This window comes from Dryas octopetala, chromosome 4, assembly GCF_963921425.1.
Source record: "Dryas octopetala chromosome 4, drDryOcto1.1, whole genome shotgun sequence".
Classification (NCBI taxonomy): Eukaryota; Viridiplantae; Streptophyta; class Magnoliopsida; order Rosales; family Rosaceae; genus Dryas; species Dryas octopetala.
Window position 1 is genome coordinate 23,698,021 of NC_141369.1, and position 22,754 is coordinate 23,720,774.

Consider the following 22,754-nt stretch of genomic DNA (forward strand, 5'->3'; position numbering starts at 1 on the left):
AGCTTTATTTTTTAAAAAAATTCAATATTCTTATTAATAAGTGTCCTATTGGCTATTGGTTAATAATTTATTAAAATTTTCATTTCACGCTAATAAGAGTAGACAGAAAATTGGCAAACACTAGAAAAATAGAAGCTAAAAGCAAAGGGCAGCTATCATGGCCACAGTATTTCCTCCGAACTCCCTTGAACTCCTCCACTCCCAAAAGAATCAAGCGAAATCCCCAATTTGCCCCCTCAAGAAAAAGCTTAATCAACCATCTCAGAGTAGGGATTGCACTAAATCTCATGGGTAAATCAGTAATTCGGCTCATGAAAAAGCAATTAAGGTAATAAATAGAAGTTGATCGCGACGGAGTCTGTGTAAGTCCGAAGCGAGCGAGAAAGGAATAAACGCGAACAGGGCCCCCCCCTCTGCTTCTTCTCCATTCGAGCTTAGCCTTTGGGGTCTCTACGTCGCCGCTAATTCACAGTCAAATTCGAAGAGACCCTTTTCCGCCTTCACATCAACGACTTCAATTTCGGATTTTATTTTCTGTAATTTTCTCTCTGATTCTCTCTACTATTATGTGTTTAATGCATGTATGTGTGGGTACTTTGTGTAATTCTCAATTTCATATTTTTGTTGATGTTTCTGTAAGATCTATTGCAGCTAGGTTTCTGAGAGTCTTTGGAATTACCCAACTTTTTTTTTTTCTGAAAAAAAAGAGCTTTGAAGTTTGGAAGATTGGGATTTTTTTTTTCTTTCTGATTAAAGCTTGAAATGATTTATTTGTATGAAATTGTTTTTCCATTTTTTAATTCGAAAGCTGGGGTTTTTTTTTTTTTTTTTTTTTTAATTTCTGTTGAATTTCCCTTTTACGGTTTATCTTCCTTAAAGGTGCTGTCTTTGCGATTTATTTTGCCTGATAAATATTTTTTGAAGATGCATGGAAATTGGGAATAGGAGGGAGGTTTGTGAGATTTTGCTATGACTGAGTTTTGGCTTTATGCACCCAAAGCAGGTTCTCTTTGTAGTTGCAATTGTAAGATAAATAATTCTTTGCTCTATTGGTGTGTGTTTAATAGCAAAAGCATAATGATGTCTCCATATAATTTTGCTTCAAAAATCAAAATTTATGTTCTTTCTGTGCTTTTCAAATAATGGCTCTAATCAAAGTTTCTTATTTTTGTAATTGTTTCAACTATGTGAGCATGCTTCATTGTTAATTTCATCCATACTTACAAACTTGACAGATGAAATTTGTCACGAAGTATGTAAATCTCATGAAGCGAAGTGTGATGCCTTGCTTTTCTGAATCTGGTGTGGTTTGATTTATTCTATATTTACTCTAGAAGGATCGCACACTTGATGTAGTTAGAGTAGGGAGTCAAAGTAGAAAGGGAGAAAAGTGAGACATATGGAATGGGAGCAGATTAGTTAGAAAAATGAAAATAAGAGTAAAATAGGAATCAATTTTGAAATTGGAGTAATGTACAATTACCATACTATTCTTGGTTATTAAATTAATAATTAAAATTGTTTAAAAATCATGAGGCTATATTTGACATTTTCTATATGACCAATGAAAAAGCGAGTTCTTATAATAATAGCATAGATATGGACATTGCTTTGTTATCTTGACTGTCATAGTGTCATGTACATGCTAGCACATGTTTCATTGCAGGAAGTGGTTATTGTCTACCACCACCAGTCACAACCCTAAGGATATATTTGGCTTAATAATTGCAAAATCTTGTCATCCACAAATTTCAAGATACAATAGTTACATTTGTGTCTGCTTGAAGTCTCTTGCATTCTTATTTGAATTTTTTATCATGCCTTTTGATTAGGAAAATGGATGGATTGGTGGGACGTGGGGGCAGCAGTGCAGATGCTTATTTACCAAATTACAAGCTTGGAAAAACTCTTGGTATTGGTTCTTTTGGCAAGGTCAAAATTGCAGAGCATGCATTAACTGGACATAAAGTTGCTATCAAGATCCTTAACCGACGCAAGATAAAGAACATGGAAATGGAAGAGAAAGGTCAGTCTTCTTAAGTTGATTCCCCCTCTATCTTTGTAAACCCATGGTTGAATTTGATTATTTTTCTTTTGGACGGAAATTCTGTCTTGAATTCAAAATATTAAAGCTTTGTACATTGGTTGTTTTTCCTTTCTTTCTAACACTTAAAGTTGGTACAGTGAGAAGAGAAATCAAAATATTAAGACTTTTTATGCATCCTCACATTATACGACTCTATGAGGTCATTGAAACACCATCGGACATTTATGTTGTGATGGAATATGTGAAGTCTGGGGAGCTTTTTGATTATATAGTAGAGAAGGGTAGGCTGCAGGAAGATGAAGCTCGTAACTTTTTTCAGCAGGTGATTTGACAATTTTATTTTGGTTATCTTTCTCTTGCTATTAGTTTTGCTTCACAAATGAGTTACATAAGGCCATCATGTTTCCTGAAACAGATAATCTCTGGTGTGGAGTACTGCCATAGGAATATGGTGGTTCACAGAGACCTAAAACCTGAAAATTTGCTTTTGGATTCCAAATGCAATGTGAAGATTGCTGATTTTGGTCTAAGTAATATAATGCGTGATGGCCATTTTCTCAAGACAAGTTGTGGCAGCCCAAATTATGCTGCTCCAGAGGTATGAAGGCTGTAGTTAGATGGCTTTTGAAAATTTTAAAGTAGGAAATTGGCATATACTATTCTTGTATCAAGTCTGGATTTCTGTCTCCAAGCTTACATCTCTTTAATACCTTGTAGGTTATTTCTGGCAAACTGTATGCTGGGCCTGAGGTAGATGTTTGGAGCTGCGGGGTTATATTGTATGCTCTTCTGTGTGGTACCCTTCCTTTTGATGACGAAAACATTCCCAACTTGTTTAAGAAAATAAAGGTAATTCTAGATCTATTCCACGTGTCGAAGCTTGCTAAGTCTGTAAAGGTTATTATGACTGTAGTTTGTAGATTGTAGATTGTATATTTCTTTCAAATAAATATAGCACTTTTGAAACTTAATTCAATTTGGGTGGAATTCTGGTGGATTATAACTGTCGGCATACCTTAAGTGTTCATGCGACATGACACCTTAATTGTTCTTTTAATAAATATAGAATAAATAATGCCTTTGATTTTTTAGATTCTCATGTAAGATGTTTTTGCTTTTCTTTTTAACTTAAGACCCGAGTATGTTTCTGCTTTTAGTTTTTGTGTCCATTGACAATGACTTTTGCTTCTCCTAATCAAGCTGCGGCTGTACCATGAATCAAATTGTTATCTGTTTGGAGATTATCAGTTATATTCCCTAAACTCACATCATTTTGTCTGCAGGGTGGGATATACACTCTTCCTAGTCATTTGTCACCTGGTGCAAGAGATTTGATCCCAAGGATGCTTGTGGTTGATCCAATGAAGCGAATGACCATCCCTGAAATTCGTCAACATCCATGGTTCCAGGCTCATCTACCACGTTATTTAGCTGTGCCTCCACCAGATACAATGCAACAAGCAAAAAAGGTTGGCCTATTTTTTCTGTTTGCTTTTTAAATTGGACTTATAATGTCTGCTCTGCTTTGTTTTTCTTCAAAATGTGCCAAGTGATGCTTGTGACCTTGTTTCTACAGAATTGAGAAATGTTTGGGTCTTTTTGATCCAAAATTTTTGTAACAAGAAGTTAATAAATTAGCTGATCCTGTGTTACTGCATACCATTTTTTCCAGGAATTTTGGTAGTGACATGTTCATCTCATACTTGTATTCCATATTTTTATTTATGCTACATAGACAGGTGCGTGTAGCCGAACAAATGGAATTTTTCAAGATTGCTGTCCACATAGGTTGTCTACCATGATTTATGGTCCACATCCCAATATTTTGGCCTTATTTTTTCAATAAAATTACTTCTTTTGTGGATTCTTTGGATTTTTTGTGTTTTGGCTACATTATATACTGAGATACATCTATTATCATAAGTTCATCAAGTGTTACCTTGCATTTTGTAGATTGATGAAGAAATTCTTCAGGAGGTGGTTAAGATGGGATTTGACAGGAGCCATCTGGTTGAATCTCTTCGTGGCAGAGTACAAAATGAGGTTGGAACCTTTGGAAACTCTTTATTTATTATTATTATTTTTTTTTTCAAATTCTTAACTGGTGTCTTGCAACATGTTTCAGGGAACTGTTGCTTACTATTTGTTACTGGACAATCGATTCCGTGTATCCAGTGGCTATCTTGGAGCTGAGTTTCAGGAGACTGTGGTATGTGTTATGTTGTTCCCTCCCTCCTTGATGTAGCAGCAACAACCTTTTAGGATTAAAAAATAAAATTTTCTCTTTGGATGCCCAGGACTAAGCCCTTTGACCATAATCCAACAATAAGGTCAATTTCGTATGAAATGCCACATTTCTGAACAATATGAAAGTTTGTCCCATTTACTGGCCCAAAGAAAGTAGAAGAAACTTGTACCCTATGTGAAACAGGACCCACTCTGGAGATATGATACTTAAATTTTTTGATGAAAATGATAGATTTGTGAACGTGAACATAATTTGTACCAACATTTACATCACATGATTGCGGTAAATTTTTTTGATGTTGTTATCAAGTTCATTATATTTGCTTATTTTCTGTGCATTATCATTCAAGATTTGGCGCCATTTGGCTTAAATTTTTCTTCTCTTTATCTAATTTTTCTTTTCCCTTTTGTATAGGAATCTGGTTTCAACCGTATGCATCAAAGTGAGCCTGCTGCTTCACCTGTTGGGCACCGCCTTCCGGGATATATGGAGTATCCAGGAATGGGTTTTAGACAACAGTTCCCTGTTGAAAGAAAATGGGCTCTTGGACTTCAGGTTAAATTTCTTTGGCTTCATATTATTATTTGGAAATAGGACTTGCGTACCCAATTTATTCACCGAGTTTTCTGGTGCTTCTGGACATGTACAGTAGTGGCAGGTTGAATGGTGTGAGCTTCCAACATTAAATATATGATTGTTGATCATATTTGTTCCTTTTATTGGCAGTCTCGAGCACGTCCTCGTGAAATAATGACAGAAGTCCTTAAAGCTTTACAAGAATTGCAGGTGTGTTGGAAGAAGATAGGACACTACAACATGAAGTGTAGGTGGATTCCTGGTGCTACTGGTCATCATGAAGGCATGGTTGACAATCTGGTGCACAGTAACCATTATTTTGGTGATGAATCCAGCATCATCGAAAATGATGGTGGTATGAAGGCGCCAAACGTGGTCAAGTTTGAAGTGCAGGTAAAATTTTATGCTAGATTGCTCCTTAATGCCTAACTTTTTTGTAATTCTCGTAGGTCGCTAATTTACTATTGTCTTTGGCCGTAAAGAAATTCACTTCTCTTGATTTTGTGTACTGATCATCTTGAGTATTTTTCCCAAAGATAATACTAATAAATTTTGCTGCTGGTTTGGATTTCAACAGCTTTTCAAAACTCGGGAGGAGAAGTATCTGCTTGATCTGCAGAGGGTCCAGGGTCCACAGTTTCTCTTCCTGGATCTTTGTGCTGCTTTCCTTGCACAGCTTCGTGTCCTTTAACGCTAGAGGGCCAGGCTCCCACAACAAGTCCCTGTGAATCTGTCTTGATGCTTGTGAAGAACTTGCACTGTATATATAGTATGTCCTCCAGTTTGGGTCGCTTTGCTGTTTCCGTTTTATTCCCAGTTTTATATGGGTAAATAGTTGTATGGAGCCAATCTTTAACACTGGTATTGGCCAAGTCATTTGTAGTTTGGGTTTTGAAGTGGTCTGTCCTGGATTTTCGTTGTTATGAACACAAACTAGTATGAAAGAACTAACCTCACTTTGGAGGATGCTTTAATGCAAAATTTTCGTTCCATATCGCCATGTAATTGAAGTTTCTATATTTCTATGTAACAGACTGGTTCAGGTGTGGACCTTGGCAACGAATCATATGAACATTTTCATTCTATGTAATAGTCTTGACAAAGATTTTGCCTAAGATCATTTAGGTGTGCAATGCTTAAAAGACGATTTGCTTTACACACAATCTGCTGGAGTAGCTGCTCACTTGGTTCTTAGTTGTAAAAGACTTAACATCATCAATATCAAATCACTAAAAACCTTTTGTTATGCTCTACTGCCTCATCCCCAAGAGCTCCCTTGGAATTTACATTTATGTGCCTCAGGTATTGCCACGAATGACTTTAGGCATTTGAGATCTTTTAACTTTTTGTTACTGTGTTTCAGCCATAAACACTTTCTGTTGGTTGATGACTAACTAATTTTTCTAAACTATTCTTGTAATTCACTAAAGCTTTTGGGGTTAATTCAAGTGGTGATTGATTAGAATTATGATAGTTAAGGATTCAATCCATTTCATTATAACCGAGAAAAATCAACAGAGGTGACCCTGACACGAAAAAGTAGAGAATAACATCCCATAACACATGAGAAGCTTCAATTCCTTGAAAAGATGATACTGATAATCAAGTTAAACTTTTTTCTATGTGCATGACATCTCAGAAATGGCCTTCAGTGGAGCTTTTGTATGATTCGTGAAAATTGTTGAAAAAGGCCTTATCTTTCTAGCATTTTCTAGTGATGCATATGAATTATGATACACATGTTGTTCAACCACAAACATGACACGATAGTATATAAAGAGAAGCAAATTACTTCACTGTGTTGAACCGGAAGCTTAAATTACATCTCATTATTTCTTTGACATACATTAGAAGATAAGCAATATTGCAAAGAATCAATAATGGTGAATTCCAGAGTTTGTGGAATTAATTAGAGCATGATGAATTTGTTAAAAGCTTAAACTAGTGGTGATTCCTTCCTCAATTAGTTGACAAAAAGCAGATAGGCTGCAGATCAAGTGAGCTCCAAAGTGACAATTCACCATCACCACCACTCAGAGAAGATGAAGAAGAAGACCCCACCATGTCAATTGAACTCTGCTGGCTTTCCTCTTCTTTCTTCCCCATCATCAGTCCCTCCTCATATTCTTGTTTCGCCGCAGCAGCTTCCTCTCTGTTCTTGTTACAGGCCCTCTGCAGGTTGCTTAATGAGTCAGATAGTCTCCCTTTTGCATTTCCTGCTGACGATCCGATCTTTAACTTCAAGCATTCGGGTATGCCATTGAAGGCATATAGAGAAGCAGAGAACTTCCTTTCATATTTCATTCTCTTCATGGCTGCTCTCAGCATTGAAGGCTCATCCCCACCATAGCTCTCTGCCTCTACTGGCTCCTCTATCTCTTCAGCAATCTCAAAAGGAGAAGGAGAGTAGTAGTTGGATGATCCAATATCATCCACAAATTGGAAGTCAATCACACCCACATGATCATTAACTTCTCCTTCTTCTTCTTCTTCAATATCTTCCTCTCCTTCAGTGCCTACAAAATTTGCATCCCCACCACTACATGTCTGTGCCACTTCACTCAAATTACCATACTTCATGTCTGTTTCTCTTGCAGTAGAAGACTCTTCCTTTTCAGTCAAACAGTATTCAAAACTTGATGTCATGTAGTCAATGCTGCTTGCACTAATATCAGTGATGATGCCATTGCTGCTTGTGATCATGTTGTAATCTTCGGGATCGTTAAGGAAATCAGTGTATTGAGTTTCTGAGAAATCTTCTGCTGCAGCTGCAGCTGCTGCTGCTTCCTCAGCATGTTGCTTTTGTTGATGGTTGACGGCGAAAGAAGAGGGTATAAATGGAACATCACAAGAGTTGTTGTTTCTTGCTTTGAGCCTCTGGAGGAGCAGGTTTGTGATCTTTGAAGGAAGTGCTGGTGTTGAAGATGGTGAGTGAGAAAAAGGCCAGAAATTTGTTCTTGTATTGGCACCGCGAAGCAAGCAAGCAGCCTCATCATAGGCCCTGGCTGCTTCCTCAGCTGTGTCAAATGTGCCCAGCCACACCCTTATCTTTTGAATTGTGTCCTTAATCTCAGCCACCCATCTTCCGGAGGGTCTTTGGCGGACACCAACAAAACGTTTTCGAGCTCTACGTGCTCCCCCGAGTGCTGCAGCAGCTGAAGCTTCCTTCACCATCTCATCCCAAGCCATGGTCCCCTCACTGGAACTTTTGTCTTCCACAACATGAGCATCACTACTAACTTTTCTCTTCCTTGCCATTTAGTGTTTTTTTTCTAGTGTGTTATGTTTTGTTGCTAAGTTTGGTGGACTTGCAAGTGTTTGATTTACTTGAAGCTGGAGGTTTCAGATGCTTTGGTGATCTTGGTTCTGTTGGCATCTTCATTTATATATATGTGTGTAGGAACAGTGGAGCCTGTTATTGATTGCAGCTGGTTGAAATGGTCGTACGTACTGCTTGTTCTTATTTCTTTGTTTCTTTTAAATCTAAGCCTAACACTGAACCAAATGGAGCTTTCTTTTTGTTTATTTGAGAAAAAGGGAAATCAGACAATGTGATTGGTCATTGGTGCAGTTGACCCAGCCAACGATACCTATATCTCTCTTCTATGCCATTATTGTAAACAACATATATATCAAATTAATTATAGGGAATTGAAGCCTGAATAGGTCATATCTCATTTCTCTGCATTTGTTTTATCATCTATTTATATTTTATATTTTTGGGCACCAAGGAGATAGAAACATAGAAGTCATCTTTGTAGAGAAAGGGACTAATTGTACCCTTCTACTGACTATCACATGACATCACAAATGCATCAGCAAAGCAACCAAAATTATTATCCCCAAGAAGAACAACAAATGGAGGCTAATTAGGCAAAAGTAATCAACAAAGAAAGACCAGTTTGTATTAAATTTCCATAAGTGACATGCCATAAAACTTACTTAACCCTAAACATGCATTAAATTACTAACTACTGTTATAATAGTATTTCTTTTCACTTTGTTGGAAGAGTTTGAAATTTGAATCTTCAGATAAAAAAAAAACCCATCCAAGGCATCCAAGGCAACTTTGGAGACTATTAGAGGTGTATTTGGAAGTCCCATGAAATTTTTACTGCAAATTCTTTGATGGGTTTTTACTCCAAATTAACCATCGTTGGTTATAGTTAATGAGACTAGTCACTATAGCTCAGAAAGGTACCTTTGAACTTAATATATATATTAATATATATACACACAGTGATGGTATTTTTGGCGATAGTTCCAATTTTCTCATCTATCCCCAATCAAAACAAAACCAGTGGATCTATATTTTAGCTTGATTGCCATGTAAGTTATATGGCACTAGTTTTCATTTGAAAGGGCAAACACACCTACAAGAATTCTGGGCATAATTTGTTTTTCACCTGTTGATGTGATTTGTGAGAAGACGCGTAGTATGTCACTTTCAAGCCCAAAGAAGGTCAATTTTATTGCTTTGGGTAATTAACCATACAATAAAAATTGAAAATCCCCTTATGTTCTTCTCATTTTGCTATCGTCATTCATGACCCAAGCTAAGAAAGACGATTGCTCCAAAGCATGTGCAGCCCACTCTTAACACATATTTAATTACATGATGTGTAATTTATGTGTTATTTTTCCCCAGAATATGCATCTTATTATATCATTTGTAATCCTAATGATCTTTTTATTTCATAATCTTTGATGCCGTTTACGTCACTCGATCATCATGCTTACAAGATGGCATTGTTGGACTTTACTCATCTAGTATCTAAAATAGGGTAAATTGTGGCATGCTATGTGTTGGATTTGTTGGTTATTATTTTGAGAGTTTATATAAGAGTGATTTAAAGTTATATGGTTAGCAAGTTAATATAAAATTAATCACTTTTTTGGACGCACAACATATTTAATTTTATAATCTGAACCATCTCATTTCAAAGATTATCATTGCAAAAAATCAACCAAATTGAAAACCATTTTGTTATCCAAGTGTAATAAAATAAATAGACGAATATTGTTTTTTATAAAAGCCTATAAATGGTTGTTATTATGGTCAAATGACTAAATGACTTTTAATTTTGGAGATTTTTTACAAAAATGATCTTTGAAATTGGGCCTAAAAAATGAATGGTTTAGATTATGAAATTATATAGTGTAGTGAGCCCAAAAGAGTGGTTAGCTTCATATTAATTTGCTAACTAGTTAGTTTTAGAACATTTTTGTACGGCTATATTAGTCGATAATTACTTTAGAAATAATTTTTTATTTGTTTAACTGCGAATTTAAACCACACAATTAAGTAAAAATCAACTGAATGAGTGGGTTAGATAAGAGCATGGTAAGGAAACATTTGTATAATTTGTATATTTTAACATTATTATGAGATCTTTCAGTATGAAGTTTCAATACCTTATGATTCATATCATTATAATTTTTTTTTGGTTCATTCGTTATTTTAAGAAAGAGAGTTGCTATTTACACACCATTTTTTTTCTTTTTGCACACCCCAATTAGTGATTTTACAAATTTATCCCATTGTGAAAATACCTTAAAGCCTTCCCCAACACACCCCATCTTCTTTCTTCCTTCCTTCCCAATTAACTGTGCCTTGCCCGACCCTCTCTCCCTTGCAATCTCTGTCTGCGAACACCCAACCCAGCCCCTTTCTGGCTCTCTCTCTCTCTCCTCCCTGGCTTCTCTCCCCTTCTGCTTGCAGCACCACCACGTGCAGCAGCTTCCTCCACATCACCTTCCAGCCACCAAGTGTAGCACCATCGAAGCCACCCCACCTTCCTCCACAACACCTTCCAGCAACTGCGTGCAACATCGTCGAAGCCACCCGCGCGTAGCATCGTCGAAGCCACCCGTGCGCAGCCTCGTTGAAGCCATTCGCACGCCCTTTTGCTCGCCCCAACCCAGCCACACCACCCCTTCTGGCTTTCTCTCCCCTTCTGCTTGCAGCACCACCGCGCGCAGCACCTTCCAGCCACCGCGCCCTTCTGCTCGCACTAACCCAGCCTCACCACCCTGTCAAGATCAGCCACCACGCCACCCCTCTCTCTTTCTCTCTCTCTCTCTCCTCTCACCCAAGCAAACAGCCAAAAAAAATATATAAATATATATATTTGTAGCTGGTTCGGAAGTATAGTGCCGAACATAAAGAAACCGTTCAGAAGTACAATGTCGAACACTTTCAGTATGACTGTGTTCGACAATCATCTGCCGAATGAAGAGAAAAATTTCGAAAGTGCAGTGCCGAACGACTTGCGACATTAACAATCCTCCACCTGAAAATTAAACCTTAAATTCTAAAAAACCCACACTCCAAATCATCTCAAACATACAAAAAATTAACCAAAGGACTCTTAATTTTTGGTGTTGCAGGGAGTGGAGAGAGAGAGAGAGAGAGAGAGAGAGAGAGAGAGAGAGAGAGGAAAAAAGAGAGAGAAAGAGAGGAATTGGGTGTGTGTGTGTTTTTTTTTGTTTGAATAGATGAGGTGTGTTGGATAAAATGAAGGTACTGAAGTAATTTGAGAGCTGTGTTAAAAGAGAAATTTTAAATTTTAGAAGAGTATAGGGGTGTGTAAAAGAAAAAGATGTGTAAAAAAATAAAAAATGTGCAAATAGTAACACTCTTAAAAAATTTAAACGGAATACGAATTAATAAAGGTGGAGTCTTTGATAGATTAGGTTGTTAAGTACAAGATTTTCTTATTTGTATGAAAATATAAAGATTAAACCTCTGATAAGACATCTCATAAGTCATAAATTACAAGCAACCTAGAACACAGCATTGATTTATTGAAGAAGTTCTAAAACAAAAAACACAAAGAAAAAACAAAAATGAAAACAAAGATCAATGGGGTAGCAAATCTAATGGGGCTGTACGGCGGCCAAAAACAAAAGAAAAGACGAAAAAGTCAGAGAGCCGAATCTTTCTAGTGGCTTTGCCCCCCCCCCCCCCCCCCCCCTTAGAGTTAACCATTAAAAGTTTAAAACATTAAAACAAATGAATAAAAAAAAAAGTAAAAAACTTCACCAGTTCTGTGTTATTCTCATTTTCTTTTTCTTTTTTTATGAAGAAGAAAGACATGAATTGGACTGAACTTTAGCTTGTGGTGCTGCCATGTATGTCTGAGTGTGATGTGTTGGGCATGGAAAGAGAAGCTAGACTGCGTCAGGGGAAACCTGAATTTGATCATCCTAATTAGAAAAATGTCAATAGCCCTGTTGTTGCTCCACGTGGAGGTCGAAGAACAAGCCAAATGTCAGCATTCATCATTTTATTTGTTTTTCAATTTTCTTATGTTAGCTGTGGTTCTACAGGGTCAGAGCCCATAAATGAAGGAAATGAATGCGTATAAATTATATGCATGGTTGACAAAATGACGGGTTTCTTGTTGAAAAAGAAAGGAACAGATAGAAGTCGTCTAAAATAATTCAATGAGAATTCCTATCTTAATAAGCTGGAAATGGAATGGTTCCAAGAATTTTGTGCAAAAGAAGAGGTGTGTTTTCAATGACAAGTGGAACCCTAGCATGAGTTTGTTTAGTTAGTTGCCCATGACATTATTTGCCCAAAAAAAAAAAAAAGTTGCCCATGACATTATGAGAATATAAGAGTATTTTATACATTGTTCAAGCATAAAATTATTGTCTAAAACACAGCAGTAAGAATGACCAAAACAATGACAATAGTCACTGCAAAACGAACCTAACAGATGCAAATCATATATTTTACATTTTACACGAGCACAACAACAGACATGTTTTCTTAATTTTTGGCCAAGACTCTGTACTGGTATTCACATGACAAGCTGTTTCTTAATTTTTGGCCAAGACTTTGTTTTTTTATGTTGGTATTCCATAAGAATGACAAATTGCTGACATCAGACTCCAGCTTGAAGAAGGGGAGAGTTGTGGCCATCAGTGCTTCTTGGATTTCGCCTAGGCATCATAGCTGGATCTCTGTAGGCAGTGCTTAATTTATCATAAAATGCACCCATTGTAGGATCATTCTCTTCTTCTCTATCTTTCTTTGTCAAACACTGCATAAAACACAGTAATGAGACCCTCAAGTACATGTCAAATTGACAGCAAGGAACCAAATTAAGAGATCGCCATGCCATCAAATAAGAAGAGACATAAAAAGTCAAGTCTCAGGAAAAAAGAAGCATAAAGAAAGAAACATTAGCTAATGAAATACAAACAGAAGTTAAAAAATTCTTGGGTATCACTACCAGATATTGACCTAATGAGATAGAGTAAATCTGTATATGCAGGGTGTACACCAGAGTTGGAATATTAGCTAACTATAAATCTGGTGGGAACCAAAATAAACAATAAATTATAGTATTGAAGCCAACATACCTCAACAGGAAAGGCTTTGAATATTGGTAAAAATCGTTTCCGGCAGTACTCATTGAAGAGAAGTGTGAGAACTGGAAGAGGAACAATCAAACTAGAAGCTAAGGGAAGCTTCTTAATCCCAAATATCCCAATTGCAATAATGTGCATCAGTACCAAGGAAAAAATTGTTGAATTGTGCACTATTGGCCAAAATCTTCCACCAGTTTCATACTTGGGTGCATATACATTCAATAGCTGTTCAAAATTGTTCACTAAACAGCATCAGGAGTAAATAATAATCCAATTTGAAAGGTAGCTACAACTCATATCAGGTTAATGTTTTAGTGATCAATCCATATTGAAATATAGACATTTAATTTACAATGAGGAGAATGTAATTTTGTGCAATAAGTTCAGACCAGTGTGAGCTAGCTGTGACTTGATTATATTGATTATAATCTTATGCCTTGTGTTGCACCTTGGAAAGAAGCATTAATGCACTAAGTAGGTGTCTAATCTAGAAAAATAAATTATAATCATTTTTGCAAATGGGGTCTCATTTTTTGTTTTTATTTTCAATATTTTTATATGATTCAAAAATCAAGTAAGCATTCAACTAACCTGGTTACGGTAGATTATGTATCCCATACAACAGTAAACCAAAAGGAATGGTAGAATTAGTGGAGCTAGGAAAAAGTATGTTATTCCAATTAGTCCAAAAAAGAGAACTTTAGGAATTTGACTGTGGTATGGAATTGAAGGAACATCAAATTCATCAGTATCTTTTCCTGAAAATGGTCTTTTTATAATACTGCAAATCAGAGGAATCAGGCGGAAGAGTTCTGATGATATACTGGTCCATCCAGATGTCACAACATATGCAATGAAGAACGATGCCTGCATCCATAATAAAAAATAATGAATCTATATAATAACCTTCATCGTGATATACATACAAGGTTCCAAAAGTTCAATTCTAAGATTTAGGCCAAATATCAAGTTCCCCGGATATACATACAAGTACCACAAATGTTTGAATGATAACAAATTATATTTGCATTAGTCACCAATATTTTATGAGCTATAATCTTAAGAAATTAATGATGATCCAAAATCATTATTTGCAAAAGTTATAGGTCGGGAAAAAATTAGCAGCAAGTAGTTAAGTAAAAATATCACATCTTTAAATTAGGAACCTCTAAGTTCCATAAACTTTTATTTTAATTAATTAAAATTTAAAAAAATGAGAAAGGGAAAAGCCATGTACATGGGAAGTAATGAAGTTGTAAAAAGCTTCTTAAAACTTCATATGATACATACTAGCATTGCATATGTATTTTTTTACCTGTGATGGGACAGCATCAGCAAGTATCCCAGGAATCTTTTTGGGCTCAAGAAAGATATTGACCCGATAGAGAACTGATCCTGATAGTGCATTTGCAAAGAAAATGTTCCATACAGTAAACCACAACATTTTGGTGCATGCACTTTTTTCTATCTGACTGAGAGAGATGTATCCTTCCTTGGATGACAACATTATCATGATGGGTGGCACAAAAGAAAGGAACAACTGAAGAATAAGACTCGGAAGATATCCTGTTATGACTTGACTGACAACTGTTCTGCAAGTCAAGAAATTGCACAATTCAGCACCATGTCTTAAACGTGTGTGTGTGTGTGTGTGTGAGAGAGAGAGAGTCAATTTTGTGAAAAAATTAGATTTTCCACTTACAGTTTCAGTATGTTTTCCAGAAAAGGAAACCACGTTTCTAACTGATTAAGATTAGTAAGACCTTGCACTATTACAACTGGAATGAGGAATAGAACTGTAAGAGCGGCACATGCAACCACCACCACCAGCTTGGAGATCCATCTTTTTATAAAAGAAGCAGAAAAGAAGGGCCAGTGAACATCCTGAGGCTCAGGAGCCCTCTCAGTGACCCATTCTGTGGGATTTGTTCCTTGTTGTATGTGTAAAGCTATTGCAGCACTAAGCCGGGACTTAAATGACACAAAGGCAGCTGGAACTTCCTATTATTTTTTTTTTTATGGAACAATTGATCACATCAGATTTCATGTATATATAAGTCAAACAATTTTAGAATAATCTACTGGAAGCAGAATTTTTTTTTCCAAATTTTCTTATATCTTTTAGAAGTCGAATATATGTGGCTATGCATGTTTGTTCATACATTTCCTGAAGCCACCATATACTAAACAGTATAAAAACAACAAAAAGGAGGAAGAGTGTGTGTTGCTCATTTCTATTATATTTCCTGGATACTTTTGTTTGACCTATACATTCAGATTAGTGTTAAAGGAATTCTTAATTAGTGGAGGACTTCGTTTGTACCAGTTACTAACAATTATTATCAAGCTCTTTTGAAAAATTAATAACATGAATAGTACCACCTTTCCTGCCAATGATGATTGCTCCATTCTCACATTATCTTCTAAATCTTCCAATTTCTTTCCATAGTGATCTAAAACATTAACATTTCGTCCAAAAAGCCCCAAAAAGCCATCACGTGTGGATCTATTCTGAGTATTAGTTTCCAATTTTAGATGGGCAAGCCTTCTGTATAGCTTCTCTGCATCACTCTACAAAGAAAACAAGATATATATATATATATATATAAATGGTTGTCAAATATCTCAGATGATAAATAAGATTAAATTGTGACCCGTTTGGGGGTAAAAGATTGAAACTATTATTCACACATATTGCTTACAGTGAGACGTTGAAGTTTGCGGCTTTGACGAACCACTGAATGTGAAAGATAAGTTGAAGGATAGTACTCTGTAAAAAATCTCTCAACAGTTTCACTGTAGCTGCTCCCAGATGAGACAGGAATACCACGAACTAATATTGTAAACTGATGAGGCTGAGGTTTGGATGAATAGAAGTGAGCAATTCTTTTCGATGAGATATAGCTAAACTCCTGCATGTTATAGTCATCAAGTTGGAATTACTATTGATTCTTTTGTTCTTAATGAACCAGAAAATTGTGATGGAAATTGGAATAAGGTATAAAGAAAGAAACAAAATCTGACTTACTTGATAAAGAAGATAGCAGACAACTCCAGTGAAAATATATGCTGCACAAAAGTGAACCCATAACCTTGGGAAACCAAAGCTAATAATCAGGGAGAATATCTATGCCTACTATAAATACAATAAAATCAAGTCAACTTGGAAAACATCTAGCCACAACAAAGAGGATTACTTCACATAGAGGTACATGCTGAAGTTAGTTTAAATAAACCGTGAGAAGGCTATTCAACAGACCTATATCCAAATCTCGACATGAGCTTGAACAACTTCACCTCACACCTCCTAGTCTAAGAATGTGCGAGCACAAAAAGGAAGAGAATACTCCAACTCCGTTGCGGATATCAAATACGAACATATCCCATATAAGTTATTTTAAACAATCTGCTAGAGGAATAGAAGATACACCACAGACCTACATCCAAATCTCAGCCTAAGCTCAAATAGCTTCAACTCCTTCATATGGAGATAATACTCAAACTTGATAAATTGTCAAGAGAATCCAGGTATATACATTCTAGGTTTTCCACTTTGAACGACACACTGATTTGTAAATGTCAGAAATTGGATAGAATTGAAAGCCGCTAAAAAGGAAATCACAACATTGGGGAACAATGTGTGAAAATATGATGCAGAGCTAAAAATGACACTCGACCCAGTGAAGCCAATGCAATAATCAATGAAAGAGTGATAACAGATACAATTTCATCAAGTTAATTACTTGTTTATCATTATTTCCTACAAGTTTCAACTTTCAAGCAGCAACCCCAAAAGATGACACTTTAAACCAAATACTTACCAGTTTGAGCCATCATTGACATTTGAAATACTGAAGGAGTCCAAAGACTTGTTGGGCAAATCCGAAAAATCCAGATCGATCAGGAGCTGGTTGCCCAGATAATTTATTGGAATAAGAATGAAAACCCCAACAACCCCAGCAAAGCCAAACACTTTCAAACTGCATAAAACCAATAAAACAAATTCAAACATGCACTCAAAATCAATCTGAATATAGCCTGTGCAGTGTACTAGTTAATTTGTTAAGTAACCTGAAGATGAAAATGCGCATGAAGACCACAGCATCCAAGCTGGTGACAGACAAGAGCTGGTCTTCAGAGGGCTGCCATGCCCTTCTTACCCAACCTGCAGTTGGTAACAACCTCTCGAAATTGAACTCATTGCTTTGCTCTGGTTCAGCTTTTGAAGCAACCAAACGAGGTGCATAGACACTGAGGTTACTGGGTTGCTTCCTCAGTATAGAATATAGAGTGAAAAACAGGAAACAGAGACCAAGATTGATTCCTACTGATGTTAAAAGAGCCGAAACGATCATAGCTTCAAAGAGTCAACCTCAAGTGAACAACTGCATATTATGTATATAGAGCAGAGATGGCATTACAAACTTCAAATCCCAATTCTCCAACTGTGAAAAAAAACATCAATATGTAATTGGCAAAGTGAGAGATGGTAGGAAGTAGGAACCTGCAAGAAACTGTGTGTGAGTGAAAGCAGAAGCCAGAATTCAGATGGAGGGGATTTCGGCAGCAGGGCAGGGGCAGTAAAGGGAATTTACGCTTGCAAGTTGTTGTGGCTCTCACTCTGTGACTCGCAAGGAAGGTATCCGGTATTGTTCGATTTTCTCAAAGTTACCGACTTTATTTGTCAAAATGTCGATACTGCCCCTGGACCCACGGTACCTCCCGCCATGTGCCCTTCATTGCAGATCGGTGGGGTTCTAATTTCCCTGCCTTTTCAAGTAACGCACTGCGTAGTGCGCCACAGGCCCAAATGTCTCTCATCATTCATCTACGATGGCCATTCACCTTTTTAAATTTTTAGAATTTATAAATCTAACATTCGAGATATTTGAGCCATTCACCTTTCTCAAGGCCATGCTACATTTTTTTTATCCATCTTGTTATCTTATTTTACTACTTTTTTTTATATTGTATTATTTTATCATATAAGTCCCTTAAGAGACTTTCAAATTTTAAATAAAGGGAACAAACGATACTTTTGGTTTTAGAATTTTGACAATTTTAATTTTATACTTTCAATACGATAATGATTAAGTTTAAATTAGGGTTTATTTCATATTTAGTGTTTAAATTTTGATCATTGTCTTAATGTGGTACCTAAATTTTTATTTGTCCCAATTTAGTATCTAAACTTTTATTTTGTGTCTAATAGGTACCAAAATGAATTTTTGTTAAAATTGTCAACAAAAATTAGGGGCAATATAGTCAAAGTATAAAGAAATATAAATTTATACTTTGACAAAAAATTTATAAATAACAATATAAATATAAATATTAAACAAAAAATTATAATTAAAATATAAATTTTTTGAAATGACTATATTGTTTCTAACTTTTGTTGACAATTTTAACAGAAATTCATTTTAGTACCTATTAGACACAAAATAAAAGTTTAGATACTCAATTGGGACAAATAAAAGTTTAGGTACCACATTAAGACAATGGTCAAAGTTTGGGTACTAAATATGAAAAAAAAACCCTTCAAATTATTAACCTTGTTTAAATTGCATGCATAAATAACTATTTAAGTCCCTCCATGCCATTAACACATTTAATTTGGCATTAAAACTTCTTTAAAAAAAAAAAATTTAATTTTGTTTGGAGTAAGATATACAAAATATCATTCACATGCCAATCATGTCAAATTTTCTATCAATAATTTGAAAATAAATGACTGAAATTGACACAACAATAAAAAGAAAACTACCAAAGTGAAAAATTAATGAAAATAAAGACCAAAAGTACCAGTTAACTCAAAAAAAAAAAAAAAAAACAGTTACCGGATATACCAACTAATACCCCAATTTTATCTGAAGGGGTGTACACAAAATTAGTACACCAACGGCTTTTGACTTCCATTTGAGCGATCCCTCGGCACACCGTCACAGGTGTCAGCAAGAAGAGCCAAGCTTAACAATCGAGCGGTCACCGCTAAGTGATTTTATCAGAACGTGCACGCAAAATAAAAACACTGTTGGTGTCCCTCACGCACATTGCCAGTTTTGGTCGTCTCGATTATACACCACCACCACCACTACCTACTAGAAGCATTCAACACAGCTCACCGGCCTCCGGCGTCGTCTCCGGCGATCCATCCAAATCTCCAATCTTCTCAGGTTCGTATCGTTGATCAGATTGATCTCAGATCGTTCAAATTAGTCTCTTAATTCCACAATTCAATATCGAAATCATGATCGATTTAGGGCTTTATTTTGCAATTGTATGATGGTTGAATTTACAGAGAGTTCTAGGGGAAGATGAGTGACGTATTCGAAGGGTACGAGCGCCAATACAGTGAGCTCTCCGCTAATCTCACCAAAAAGTGTACGGCAGCTGGTGCGCTTGATGGAGGTATTAATTCCCATTCCCACTTTTCATTCAGTCAAAAATTCCCACTTTTCATTATTTTTTCTTTTAGTTTTCTTAAAAATAATTCTTACGTAGCTTCCCTGAGTTTAAATGATTCATTCTGTATGTAATTGTGCTGGTTACATGGTTTATATGGATAAAATTTCAGTCTTTTTGTTGATGTAGTGGCCCAAATCTGATGGAAGATCATAATATATGTATGGGCTTTGCCTTAATTATGCCAGAACTTACTATATTAAATAACTTTATGCTTATTGTTAACCATATGTTAGTAATGGTTGATTGGTTTCTTTGAAAGAGAACTTTGCCTATGGCGAAAAGAGAAGAAAGAGAAGGACCAATGGATGATATCCTATATTGCACATGTCTTGTATGTCTAATCTGAGTTGGGCTCAATTTATACTCTTCAAATTTTCAACATTTGAATAGCATTAATATGAATGGGAGAAGGTTTTTGATTATTGCAGGTGCAAACATACATAGACAAGCTTCTTAACTCATTTCATGCAACATACATTTCCTGAAAGAACTTCTTACATGCAAATTTTTAACTATATGAAACAATGAACTTCAGAATAATATTTCAAATTTTGTTCATTTGGATATAATCTTGTGTAGTTCTGTCTCATTTTATGCTAGTTATGAACACTTCTTTTCACATTTATCAAGCCAAAAGATATTGATACTTCTATATTTACATGACTCTCTCTATTTTTATCTGCAGAACGAAAGAAGCAAAAGGTTTCTGAAATAAAGAATGGAATTGATGAAGCAGAATCTTTGGTAATTAGTTGGGTTATTCTCTTCAGGAGGATTGCTTTCGGTTATTTACATTTGTTTGGTATTGAATGTGATGTTTCTCAAAAAATTTCAGATTCGGAAAATGGACCTTGAGGCAAGAAGTTTGCCACCAAATGTAAAGGCTGTGCTTCTTGCTAAGTTGAGGGAATATAAATCAGATCTGAATAATCTGAAAAGTGAAGTTAAAAGACTTGTATCTGGTAACTTATATGCAGCTGCCCGAGATGAGTTGTTGGAATCAGGCATGGCTGATACTATGACGGTATGTCTAGACCTTCATAGCTTCCTTCTATGCTTTAAATAGTTGTTAAAGATACGAGGGTCATTTGTTACTTAGTAGTGAGTTTATGTGGATGTTGCTTTTATTTGGAATGAAACTTAGAGTTTTTCCTTGTTCTATTTTTTTGAGGAACAGTGCACTTTGTGTGCTATCTTAGTTATGGCAATCTATTTCACTTGGTCCAGCTAAAAAGTCGATGAATATTTAAACAGTTCCTGGTTTGACTTTGATGGTTTTCTTCTTTGGCCACAAAGATGCTACAAAGAGGAATCGTTGTGACTTATTGTGTCTCTACTTTTTAATACATATAAGAACCACTGAAAGGATAGCAGATATTTGAATTTCTTTTTACATTTTATTTTCACCAAGGAATTTCTTTTTGTTCTTCAGTAGTATATTTACCCTTATTGTGATAAATGACGATACTGGTGTATGCTTCCCAGAACTTGATTTTTGGTGCACTAAATATCCATGATTATTTCAATCCTTCTTCTCATCTTTATAACACCACTAATTGATGCAAATGCAATAGGCATCAGCTGATCAGAGAGGAAGGTTGATGATGTCAACAGAGAGATTAAACAAGTCTACTGATAGAGTTAAGGACAGTAGAAGAACCATGCTGGAAACAGAAGAGCTTGGTGTTTCAATCCTTCAAGATTTGCACTCACAGCGACAGTCTCTCTTACATGCTCATGGCACGGTAATTGTCTTATTGGGCTTTATATTGTTTTATGGTTTATTTACGATCCCATTTGCAAGCAGGTTGCTTTTTGATCTCCTGCCTTCTTATGTTTAGTGTCAGTGTGCACGCCCTCTCTTCGACTCTTCCTTTTAAGTATTGTATAAAATTACAATATCGTGCTCTGTGGTCTTGAACATGCCACGTCCACTTCTTGGGCATTATTTTCTTTTCAATAAATATTATTGTTAGTTTTCAGGAGTGAGCTATATATCCCATAGGGAAATAGAAGTATTGCTCTCTTCTTTTTCTAAAAGAAAAAAATTATGGAAAAAGTTGTTGGTATAACTATTTTCTTACTTTGTACCCAAAAAACTATTTTCCTACTATACAAGGTCAATAATCTTCACTAAATGTATCTGACCATTTTTCCTTACGTTGCAGCTTCATGGAGTGGATGAGAACGTAGGCAAGAGCAAGAGAATTTTGACTTCCATGTCAAGGAGGATGAACAGGAACAAGTGGCTAATTGGCACAGTTGTTGCAGTTCTTGTCATTGCTATCGCCCTGATCTTGTACTTCAAACTCAAATAGTCAAGACATTTTTCTCTTGTTGAGCTTGTTGGTGTTTCCGACGGACGGATTTTCATTTTTCTTGTTTCTTCTTGTTTTTTGAGTGTGCAAATTGAGTGACAGCATGGAGATGCTTCATTGTGTAGTAATGGCAACATACTGAGATGTTTCGATTCTTTGTTGAATGTATTCACTATTCAAAGACATATATACTTGCTTTCATCATGGGTGGGAATGTGGATCTTGATAACACCACGTCAATCTACCCCAAAACTTATTATCTTTCTTTTTCAATTTCAATTTTATCCTTTCTCCCTTTTTTTTACATCTGAAAACTCCTAAAGGATATTTTATTAAAATGTAAAAACAAAAAACTGTTAAAAATAATTTAAATAAAGGATCATATTTGGGTCACTTTTAGGGGGTATTCCAAGGTCATTTTATTCTTCCAAATTTCGATTTCGAAAATATCGGTGTATAATCGAAATCGTTCATTTTTTAAATAACCAATTAAAGATTATTCTTGTAAAAAATTAAATCAATCGGAAATCGTTTAGTTATATAATTTTTATCAATTAAGTAAAAAAAATTGATGATTTTTAATTAAAGAATGATTTTTTAATCAAATTGTTGATTTTTTTTATTTAATTAACAATAATTATATAATTAAATGATTTTTGATTGAATTAATTTTTTGTAAAAATAATCTATAATAAGTGATCTAAAAATGAAT

General features: G+C 35.6%; 4 protein-coding genes across 4 annotated transcripts; 2 read left to right on the forward strand and 2 right to left on the reverse strand.

Annotated features, from left to right (window-relative positions):
- Positions 1 to 357: 357 nt before the first annotated feature.
- Positions 358 to 5,865, forward strand: KIN11 (SNF1 kinase homolog 11). Its single transcript, XM_086241422.1, has 11 exons — positions 358 to 536; positions 1,833 to 2,026; positions 2,185 to 2,369; positions 2,463 to 2,645; positions 2,765 to 2,896; positions 3,331 to 3,516; positions 4,001 to 4,090; positions 4,173 to 4,256; positions 4,710 to 4,850; positions 5,022 to 5,264; positions 5,449 to 5,865. The coding sequence occupies exons 2-11, from the start codon at positions 1,837 to 1,839 to the stop codon at positions 5,560 to 5,562; spliced, it is 1,548 nt and encodes a 515-aa protein (XP_086097548.1). The 5' UTR covers positions 358 to 536; positions 1,833 to 1,836; the 3' UTR covers positions 5,563 to 5,865.
- A 780-nt stretch (positions 5,866 to 6,645) lies between these two features.
- On the reverse strand, positions 6,646 to 8,402 carry LOC147288526 (uncharacterized). The gene has a single exon (XM_086241852.1). The coding sequence runs from the start codon at positions 8,127 to 8,129 to the stop codon at positions 6,831 to 6,833; it is 1,299 nt and encodes a 432-aa protein (XP_086097978.1). The 5' UTR covers positions 8,130 to 8,402; the 3' UTR covers positions 6,646 to 6,830.
- A 4,057-nt stretch (positions 8,403 to 12,459) lies between these two features.
- HYP1 (hyperosmolality-gated Ca2+ permeable channel 2.3) lies at positions 12,460 to 17,912 on the reverse strand. The gene is made up of 11 exons (XM_086241561.1): positions 17,761 to 17,912; positions 17,328 to 17,641; positions 17,078 to 17,236; positions 16,285 to 16,348; positions 15,959 to 16,168; positions 15,639 to 15,827; positions 14,959 to 15,257; positions 14,572 to 14,848; positions 13,848 to 14,123; positions 13,248 to 13,481; positions 12,460 to 12,925 (listed from the first exon to the last, which is right to left on the reverse strand). Exons 2-11 carry the CDS (start codon positions 17,609 to 17,611, stop codon positions 12,767 to 12,769), a joined length of 2,151 nt encoding a protein of 716 aa, XP_086097687.1. The 5' UTR covers positions 17,612 to 17,641; positions 17,761 to 17,912; the 3' UTR covers positions 12,460 to 12,766.
- A 1,361-nt stretch (positions 17,913 to 19,273) lies between these two features.
- Positions 19,274 to 22,229, forward strand: VTI13 (vesicle transport V-snare 13). The gene is made up of 6 exons (XM_086239849.1): positions 19,274 to 19,432; positions 19,558 to 19,667; positions 20,410 to 20,468; positions 20,560 to 20,748; positions 21,299 to 21,469; positions 21,893 to 22,229. Exons 2-6 carry the CDS (start codon positions 19,574 to 19,576, stop codon positions 22,040 to 22,042), a joined length of 663 nt encoding a protein of 220 aa, XP_086095975.1. The 5' UTR covers positions 19,274 to 19,432; positions 19,558 to 19,573; the 3' UTR covers positions 22,043 to 22,229.
- Positions 22,230 to 22,754: the final 525 nt, after the last annotated feature.

What these genes read in the sequence shown, in the direction of transcription:
- VTI13 (XM_086239849.1), top strand. Translation starts at nt 19,574, where the DNA reads ATGAGTGACGTATTCGAAGGGTACGAGCGCCAATACAGTGAGCTCTCC. An exon ending in TTGATGAAGCAGAATCTTTG is followed by an intron (nt 20,469 to 20,559) that starts GTAATTAGTTGG and finishes AAAAAATTTCAG; the next exon opens with ATTCGGAAAATGGACCTTGA. An exon ending in GCATGGCTGATACTATGACG is followed by an intron (nt 20,749 to 21,298) that starts GTATGTCTAGAC and finishes CAAATGCAATAG; the next exon opens with GCATCAGCTGATCAGAGAGG.
- HYP1 (XM_086241561.1), bottom strand. Translation starts at nt 17,611, where the DNA reads ATGATCGTTTCGGCTCTTTTAACATCAGTAGGAATCAATCTTGGTCTC. An exon ending in GTCAATGATGGCTCAAACTG is followed by an intron (nt 16,349 to 17,077) that starts GTAAGTATTTGG and finishes TGGTTTCCCAAG; the next exon opens with GTTATGGGTTCACTTTTGTG. An exon ending in CTGGAAAACATACTGAAACT is followed by an intron (nt 14,849 to 14,958) that starts GTAAGTGGAAAA and finishes CTTGACTTGCAG; the next exon opens with AACAGTTGTCAGTCAAGTCA.
- KIN11 (XM_086241422.1), top strand. Translation starts at nt 1,837, where the DNA reads ATGGATGGATTGGTGGGACGTGGGGGCAGCAGTGCAGATGCTTATTTA. An exon ending in CAATGCAACAAGCAAAAAAG is followed by an intron (nt 3,517 to 4,000) that starts GTTGGCCTATTT and finishes TGCATTTTGTAG; the next exon opens with ATTGATGAAGAAATTCTTCA. An exon ending in GTGGCAGAGTACAAAATGAG is followed by an intron (nt 4,091 to 4,172) that starts GTTGGAACCTTT and finishes AACATGTTTCAG; the next exon opens with GGAACTGTTGCTTACTATTT.
- LOC147288526 (XM_086241852.1), bottom strand. Translation starts at nt 8,129, where the DNA reads ATGGCAAGGAAGAGAAAAGTTAGTAGTGATGCTCATGTTGTGGAAGAC.